Here is a 9014-nt window from a genome sequence, read left to right on the forward strand (position 1 = left end):
CGTTTTTTGTCGAAAACTTCAACAAAATTTTGAATCGACCGAGCATGAACTGATCTGACGAAAATTGAATCGACGTATTTTTGACCTGATCATCGACGATGTTATCCGAACGATATCGAATAACGAAACGAACCACACCGTTGTGCCCGAAACGTTGATTTTGGCCAAGAGGGACATCTACTTCGCTGCAAGGATGTCTACCAGCTATAAATGTGTGAAACAATGCTTATTTGAATAATAATTATTATTATTACTACTTTGTAAAAAAAATTTATTATTTTTTTTTCCTATTTAAACTATCGCATGAACCTCTCCCCCGAACCCTATCTCTCCCAGCGCCGAAAGTTTCGCTGGAAACCTAGTCTCGGTCCGTCTCCTCGCGCTCAAAACCCGCCGGCCGACCGCTCCTTGCCGGCGATTCCTCCTCGTTGGTGCTCTCCTCCTTGTCGGATCGCCTCTCCCTCTCTGCACGGAACTCGCTCTCGGCATTGCAAGCGCCGGCTTTTCCCTCTTCTCTCTTTTTTCCAAACCCTAGCCGAGCCCTTCTTCCCCTCGTTCATCTGAGCTTTTGGAAGTGAGATTTCATTCTCCTCTTCTCTTCATTTAGTTTATCTATGGATTTTCTTCTGAATAATTTTATTTTCTATATTTGACACAATACTAACAGTTTTCTCTCCCAGCGCCGAAAGTTTCGCTGGAAACCTAGTCTCGGTCCGTCTCCTCGCGCTCAAAACCCGCCGGCCGACCGCTCCTTGCCGGCGATTCCTCCTCGTTGGTGCTCTCCTCCTTGTCGGATCGCCTCTCCCTCTCTGCACGGAACTCGCTCTCGGCATTGCAAGCGCCGGCTTTTCCCTCTTCTCTCTTTTTTCCAAACCCTAGCCGAGCCCTTCTTCCCCTCTTTCCTCTGCGCTTTTTGCTGTTTCTCCTCTTTTCTTCATTTAGTTGATCTATGGATTTTCTTCTGAATACTTTTATTTTCTATATTTGACACAATACTAACAGTTTTCTTTCATTTGGCACTTGCAATGTTTTTTTTTAGACTCTATGAAGGAGTTTCCCTAATATATTTATGATATTTGGGATTCATAAAAATTTATGTATTAAAATTCTTTGTTCATAATCAACCGTTGTTTAGATGATTTTGCTTGTCCTGTTTCCTTTACTGTTGTAAATAATAAGTTTCTTCCCTTTCCAAGTCTCCCATAAATCCTCATTCGCCAAAATATTATTAATCCATCCCTATGTTTCTTTGATCCGACCTTCAAATAAGCTAACATATTTGATTCCATTTACTTCTTCGCCTATGGATTTTCTTCTGGGATTTTTTATTAGTCTCTTGACCTCTCGTGATTTGTATTTGAATCAATAATCTCATTCATTCATTATTTTCTAATCCTCGTTAATTTTTGACCGAAATCAAGATTCACATCTTATTGTCTTGCTGAAATTCGATATCCTTGTTTTACATGTGTTTGATGCTCAAATCTTGCTAACTGAATAGTTCCTTAAACTTGTTTAAATGTTGTTGAAATCTTACCCATATCTCAATGAAATCATGTTAAGTGATGCTCAAACCCTGCTACTAGAACTACCCATTAAATCTTACCCATGTGTTTGATGCTCAAATCCTGTGAAGTGATGCTCAAATCCTCCTATATATCTCTTCAAACCTTCAGTGTTCATCTATCTTTCCATATAGAGCTTGTATAAGTCATCATTAGGTTGTGTTATTGTTAACACGTTTATAGGATTTCAGATTTGTTGAATTTCATCCTATATGCATACTTAACACTTAAATCTAAATTACTTGTGCTAAACATTAAATTATGGTGTATTTAAATGTATGGCCCTGAAAATTTATTAACTAATTTCAGGATTCTCCAAATCTGATGTATTTACATATATAACATTTCATCTATAAAATATGTGCATCCAAATGGTCGAATACTTGATTTCTAGGTTTTGATATGCTATTCAATTAAAATATATATGTGGAGATTGTTTAGTTGCAATATATCTACATATTCTGCTTAAATTTAAAGTCAAGCTTGCTGATCTTGCTTATTAACTAGTGTATTTACGCACTTAATACTAAATCTTGAGTATAAACTGGCAGATTTACTAGATTTCAAAGTGTTTACCTTAGTAAAACTTAAATTCTGGATGTAACTTTGACGATTTATATGAAAGTCCATATTATTTATATATATAACACCTATACTTCAAATTAATTGTACATATTTCAAATCCCCAAGTATTTGCATGTCTAATAACTAAATTCCAATTGTATATTTGCTGTTTTTTTTTTTTAATCTTTAAGTGTTTATCTATCTAATATATAAATTCTGAATATATGCTCATAGTATCAAGTATTTATTTTTGCAATACCTAAATTCTACATATAGGTTTACTAATTCTCCCAAATCCTGATATATTTAAATAGATAACACTTAAATCCAGTATACATGTGCAGTTTTTGTTCAGATTTTTGATCTATTTACACTTGCATACACTTAATTCCAATATACATTATATATAATTTTAATTTATTTACTTGCTTGCTTATTCATCCATGTGTGTCTATCTTTCTATTTTGAGATTCAAGATGGCTGACAAGCTATGTTGGCTTCTTACAATGATATCCTGAATGCAAAAATGCTTTGTAATTTGTTTAGGGCCATCTGTACACACAGTTGTTCACTTTTGTTTAATTTTTTTATGAAGAAAGGTAACTTTTTAAAAGAATTTCTAATATTTTTAAAATTGTTTTGAAATAAGAATTCTATTTTTTTTCTATCTTTTTTAGTGATAATTTGCTATCATCATGATTATGTAATTATCATACAATTATTTTTCATGTGATTATGCTCATCTTCACTGCTTTTGATTTGTTGATCATGTTGTTGCAATTTATTTTTTAATGTGATGCTTCATTAAGTATTTTTTGTGGATGCTACATTAAGACATTTTCATGTGATTAGACTTTTATCCATCATTTTGATGAGTTAGTCATTCAGAATTAATCTATTTTTCTAATGAGATGCCCGAGTTCAAAAATCCGAGTTCAAACAACATTAGTTTTTTTGTATTTTTATGCATGCAATTGAAAAATTGAAATCAGTATGCCTCTCAGCTATTTCTGACATGAAATGTTCAGCTATGTAAAATTTTTGTAATATCGATTGGCATTAACAAGCGTATTGCTCCATGGTGACCGGCTTATTGAAATACTGGAGATTAATCTGATCACAGGAAAATATTCTAACTTTACATAAAAATTTCAGAGTGAATCCTTCATGCATAGAAATTTGAAGTTCATAAACAAGTTGCTGATAAAGTTGGCGGCTTTTCACTTCTAAAGCAAAAATAATTTGATTCTAAAATTAAATTTGAAATCTTTTTTATTCCTTGAAAAAGAAACCAAACTGATAAATTTTGATTTCAGAGCTTCATCACATTAAAGTTTGTGAGATTATATTTAGGCGTGCAAAATCTTGTGCTTGATTATGTTATATAATGGGAAAACTCCAAAATTCCGCCTATTGCTCGTCTTCTTTCCATTGATATTGTCATTGTGAGAAACTAATTCTAATGTAGCACACAAGAAAAAAAGTATCCCAACAAAAGTATATAAACAGGAAGATTATCTCATGCTGAGAATCAAACGATATTACAATGATATACCAGTGCTCTAATAAATTAGATCTGAGCGATTGTTTGTTTTGCTCAAGGCTTCAAAGGAAAGGAAAGGAAATAAATATAACTAATAACCCAACATACATGAGAATCGAAAGCAGTCTAGAAAGTTTTAGAGTACCAATTCTAGCGCTTTGTGGATAACATTTTCCTTTTAAAATTATTCTCTTTCTGCGGAAGGTCTCCTTGATTTTGAGCTACTTGAACAACTAGAATTTCTTAACCTCCTTAGACTTGTTGGTTTAAATAGTTAGTTTGATGTAGGGTTGCAAAATGTGTTTTTGTTCACATGATGATGATATATATGAAGTCTATTCATGTCTCTTTCTGTCTAACTCCGCATATTAGTCCTTTTATACTATTGATAGTACATAAACTGCTTACACTTGTTTACATACAAACCTCACATTTCTACGTGTTTACAGATTTAACTTGAAAACTGCAGAAGATGGATTCTCAGGTGAAGCTGGCTGTTGTTGTGAAGGTGATGGGGAGAACTGGTTCTAGAGGTCAGGTGACCCAAGTCCGGGTCAAATTTATGGATGATCCAAAACGATTAATCATGCGAAATGTGAAGGGTCCAGTCAGGGAAGGAGACATCCTTACCCTTCTAGAATCTGAAAGAGAAGCTCGGAGGCTTCGTTAAATTATATTATTATCATTGCATGTTTCTGCTCACTGTTTGGTCTCTACTTGTTGTTTGCTCTGAAGTACTTCATATGCATCTTTTCATGTAGAACTGTTGCATGTTTCTGCTCACCATTTGATATCTACTTTTTATATGCATCCTTTTATTTATGTATCGATAAAACTTGAGGTATTTTCTTCTTCTATTTATTTATGTATCTGCATTTATTTTAGTAGGGGTATTTGTATACATAATAATATGATTATGATATAATTATCTATATATCATCCATCTTTCATTTTTACTTGAATAGCCCTCCAACCTTTCCCATGTTACATGATAGTATTTGAATGAAGCCTATTTTTACTTTTTTTTTTATTTTTAATTTATCCCCAAGCTTGTATGGTTTAGGACTTGAATAACAATGACATCTCAATTTCTAGTTTAGATTGGAAAATTTACATTCTGTTAAGCAATATTTATGTATTTACATATCTAACAAGTAAAATTATATATTTATATTTATGATATTTAGGCTTTATAAATTTATGGATATTATTAGCAGGAATTTTGTTGAATGATGCATGCTAACAGAATTCTTTGTTTTTTTTCCTTTAAATAATTTTGTACTAGTAAAATATTAGTATTTTCTAATAATAATATAAATAATTACAAGCTAAAAGCTCATCCTAGATTCATTTATATTTTTCTGGATTCGTCTTTTTGGTGTCTGCAATTGTTTATAAAAAATAGCTATATTTTTTAAGCTTTCTTGGATATGATTCTTTTCTTTTGGAAAAATTTGGACTACATGATGTCCAAATCATTTTATGTATTTATATTTCTAACACCTAAAATTTTATTTATACATTTATAATATTTTGGTTTCATAACATTTTAAACAATTTCAAACAATTTTGTACAATTCAAACAATGCAAACAATTCGAATGATTCGAATATTTCGAATAATTCGAATAATACAAATAATTCAAACAATTCGAACTAATTTCGAACAATTCGAACCGAACATGAATAGCGACTTTAGGAACAAATTCAAACACGAGTCTATTTCAAAAAAATTAAATTTCAAATGGATTAAACAAAAACACTAGCTCTGTTAGTTCGTGTTCGGTTCGTTTACACTCCTACATATAGACATATGACGCATGTGGCTGAAGATTCTTACATGTTCACTTGTTAGACAATTGGTTGAGATTTGAAGTTGCCAAACCTTAAGAAGAGTTTTGCTGGTAGCTGCTATTCAATATTGGTATATAGGCTTCGATGCCCTAGTGTTTGTTAGATCGTGATAAATGAAAAGTCTATAACTCAGCCTATCTCCAATTTAAATTCTTATATTCCTTCCGATTTTCTATATGCTTGTCACTTAACTTTTATAAAAATATATAAATTCAAGCTTTCCTATTTAAATTTCAAATTTTTATCTAACCTTTTTTTTTCTTCTGTTATACACATTGTAATATACAATTATAATGTATTTTGAAGCATCGTCAGAAACGACAATTATGTATTGATCTTTCTCTTTTTACTGTTCCCTCATCTCAACAGTTCTGCAATTCAGCAGATTACTCATAATTGATCCCCACTTGCAACCACCATTACCATCTCCCTTCTTTCTTCCAACTCCACGAAACTTCATCTCATTCTCCATGATAATTTCTTCATTCTTCTGCTTCTTTAATCTTTTGATATCCTCCCTCCATGCATCAACCTTGAAAACTTCGGTTCTTCCATCAGCCTTCTGGGACCTTGAAGATGAAGTTGAGGCTAATGTTTGTATCGACGACTCCTTGTTCATTTCTGTAACAGGCTTTGCTTCTTTCTCTTCTTTTATTTTTTGTGTGATTTTGATTGATCCCTTTAGTACATATTCATGGTTAGTGGTGGGGATCAGGTCATCCTCGTCGGTGACATCCTGCCAAATATACCCGGTTTTGTACTTCCTGCAAAAATCTTAGTACATGGTAATTTTAATATGCATTAAATAGATGTGGATAATATTTCTTTTAAGTTGATTCTAGATGTGAGGTAGCTGTATGTTTATAGACTGGTAGATTGGATTAATATTTAGATAATGTCTGTTGTGTTTTGTTAAATTACAAGGAAATGATCGTTAAGCTATTAATTAACAAGCAAACCTCTTATATGACCATGCAAAGGATTCTGGTATTTCTCTTCCCCTGAGCTCAGAAAGCCGTCTCTTAAAGTCTGTATGTTGTATGAATCTCATATGTACAGACATTAGTTAAAATATATAAATAGAGAGAGAGAGAGAGAGAGAGAGAGAGAGAGAGTACCTCGAAGGTGAAGAGGATTATTATTTTGGTTGTGAAGAGAGATGAGGTGAGGCTGCTCCATCTTTCCATTCCAGCTCAGGAAATAAACAATGTGAAGCTTCCTCGACAGTGCCTCATCTCCTCCATTTCTTCTACGGTTTGCTTCCATCTCTTGGAAACTCTTTTGCTTCTCCTCTCTCTTTTGCCTGCTAATCATGAATCAATTCTTATATTTATAAATGTAGAGAGAGACAGAGAACAAACTCTTGAACTGTTCGCTACCAATAATCACATTATTACGTGTAGCTTATTTGCAGGGATAGTAATAACTGTAATGGATAAACTTTGAAATAGCACCGTTTTTGCTTTGCTACTGCGGAAGGAAATCCTAAAGTGCAGCAGAGAGAGAGAGAGAGAGAGAGAGAGAGAGAGAGAGAGAGAGAGAGAGAGAGAGAGAGAGAGAGAGAGAGAGAGAGAGAGAGAGGGAGATAAATTCTTAATCCCCACCTAGATGCGACATTTACAACATGACCCCTTCGCCTTCCAAAAACTATCTAAAATATTTTTTATTTGCTTTGTAGTGAAACTTAAGCTAATGACAATATAAATTTATGTTTGTTGCAAATAAATTTTGTTTTTTTTTTATTTTGTTGCTTATTAATCTTTGCTGTTTATAATGATCTTACTCATCCATGCATAGCCAAAAAATATGAATTCATAATTGTTCGAGCTTTGGTTTCAGCAAAATTAACATCTCGGCAAGACAAACCTAACCTTAGGGACCAACGTTGTTGCTTTCCGACCACTACCATCTGGCCACCACTATCGATGGTAATAGGAGCAACTTTTCTTCTTATTCCAAATCGTGACCCATACTATGTAAATATGGGAGCAACTAATACATACTCAAAATTTTGTTATGATACGTGAATCTCAAAGTATTTTTAGCAAGAAGCAATTAGAGATATTCGAGCTCTGATTTCAGCAAACATATACTCAAACTAAGCAACTTGGCAATACAAACCCAACCGCAAGGCCACTGTTATTGCTTCCCGACCACCGCCATCTAGCTAGCCACCATTACCAAAGACACTGACAACAGATTTTCTAGTACACGACCCCTATTGCTAGCTTTTTTCACAGCAGTCGGGTCACCGCCATTTCCTCAGCATTTTCTGCCACTTATCTAGTGAAAGTCGCATCCCATTTGCGTAATATTATTTTCTGTTATTCAAGGGTAAAGTCTTATAACTGACATTAGTATTTGTGTAATCATTTCATTGAGCCACACCCCGTGATTTTTTTGCCCCTTTTAAATTTTCCAAGCAAAAACTTAAATCGGGTTAGATGGTGATTTAATTCATCCATCAAATATTTAAATTGTTTTTTAGGATTTATTTTTTTAACTTTGGCCTTGACACACCATTAAACCAAATCAAATATTAGATAATTTCTAATATTTAAATAATATTTTTTTTAAACTCACCCCTCGGGTTATAATTATAAAATATAATACATAATTCTTCCATCATATATTAATGAATTCATGTAAAATTTTAAATTATTTTATACACTTTGATCAATTGACACGAATGCTCTCATCATATATACATTATTCCTTCCATTTAAAATATAAACTTATATACAGCGTTTATAAAATATAATACATAATTCTTCCATCATATATTAATAAGTTCATGTAAAATTTTAAATTATTTTATACGCTTGATCAATTGACACGAATGCTCTCATCATACATACATTATTCCTTCCATTTAAAATATAAACTTATATACAGCGTTGCTTTCCTTTTCTGTCAAGTTCCCGTAACACCCCGGTGATCCAGTAAAACTTCACACGACCATTCCCCTTCAGCACTTGCCATCACTTTCAAAACCTACAAACCAAACTCTCTCTTCACTTGGCGGTGTCCACATCCATACTGATCCCGTCACCGCAGCCGTCACTTCGCCGCCACCCTTCCAACCACTGCTCCCCCTCTTCTCCTTCGCTCACCGCCACCAAACCCTCGTCTCCCTTCCACTTCACGCAACCCTAACCCTAACCGTTCCAGGATTTCTAGATCCACACACTTTTTCATCATCAACTATGAAGGAGCTCGGCGCCGGAAGCACCCCACCGGAGCTCCCGGCGGCGGGACAACAACTCGTCAAGCTCATCGGCAACCTCTGCTTCTCCATCTTCGTCATCTCCGTCCTCGTCTTCTCTGTCATTGCCGTCACCTACCAACCCCCTGACCCATGGTTCCAAACCTCCAAAGCCATCACCAAATCCCTCTCCGCCACTCTCCCCAACTCCACCTTCGCCACCGACGACTCCCTTCTTCCCACCGGCGAAGATCTCGTCGCCTCTCCCCCCTCACCAGCCACCG

General features: G+C 34.3%; 4 protein-coding genes across 6 annotated transcripts in view; 2 read left to right on the forward strand and 2 right to left on the reverse strand.

The window, feature by feature from the left end:
* The first annotated feature begins 308 nt into the window (after positions 1-308).
* On the forward strand, positions 309-4529 carry LOC110022635 (40S ribosomal protein S28). Of its 2 annotated transcripts, none has more exons than XM_020721684.1 (2): positions 309-574; positions 4142-4529. In XM_020721684.1, the coding sequence occupies exon 2, from the start codon at positions 4145-4147 to the stop codon at positions 4340-4342; it is 198 nt and encodes a 65-aa protein (XP_020577343.1). In that variant the 5' UTR covers positions 309-574; positions 4142-4144; the 3' UTR covers positions 4343-4529. The 2 variants fall into 2 exon arrangements, with proteins under 2 accessions (XP_020577343.1, XP_020577342.1); XM_020721683.1 differs by having other exon boundaries at positions 4122-4522.
* A 1342-nt stretch (positions 4530-5871) lies between these two features.
* LOC110022636 (protein UPSTREAM OF FLC-like) lies at positions 5872-6791 on the reverse strand. Its single transcript, XM_020721685.1, has 3 exons — positions 6644-6791; positions 6485-6554; positions 5872-6289 (listed from the first exon to the last, which is right to left on the reverse strand). Exons 1-3 carry the CDS (start codon positions 6789-6791, stop codon positions 5872-5874), a joined length of 636 nt encoding a protein of 211 aa, XP_020577344.1.
* Positions 5879-9014, reverse strand: part of LOC110022633 (putative rRNA methyltransferase YlbH) — a 20433-nt gene continuing 17297 nt past the window's right edge. Inside the window, exons 10-12 of one of the 2 annotated variants that reach the window (XR_002293797.1) lie at positions 6644-6828; positions 6485-6554; positions 5879-6289 (exon numbers count right to left, since the gene is read on the reverse strand). The gene's annotated coding sequence lies outside the window, so the exon portion shown is untranslated. Of the gene's footprint in view, positions 6300-6484; positions 6555-6643; positions 6829-9014 lie in introns of both variants that reach the window. The other variant, XR_002293798.1, reaches the window with a different exon arrangement.
* Positions 8402-9014, forward strand: part of LOC110022629 — a 2164-nt gene continuing 1551 nt past the window's right edge. The window contains exon 1 of the mRNA XM_020721676.1: positions 8402-9007. Coding sequence (XP_020577335.1) covers positions 8732-9007 — 276 coding nt within the window. The 5' untranslated portion in view covers positions 8402-8731. The remainder of the gene's footprint in view (positions 9008-9014) is intronic.

Source organism: Phalaenopsis equestris, unplaced genomic scaffold (assembly GCF_001263595.1).
Source record: "Phalaenopsis equestris unplaced genomic scaffold, ASM126359v1 Scaffold000201, whole genome shotgun sequence".
Classification (NCBI taxonomy): Eukaryota; Viridiplantae; Streptophyta; class Magnoliopsida; order Asparagales; family Orchidaceae; genus Phalaenopsis; species Phalaenopsis equestris.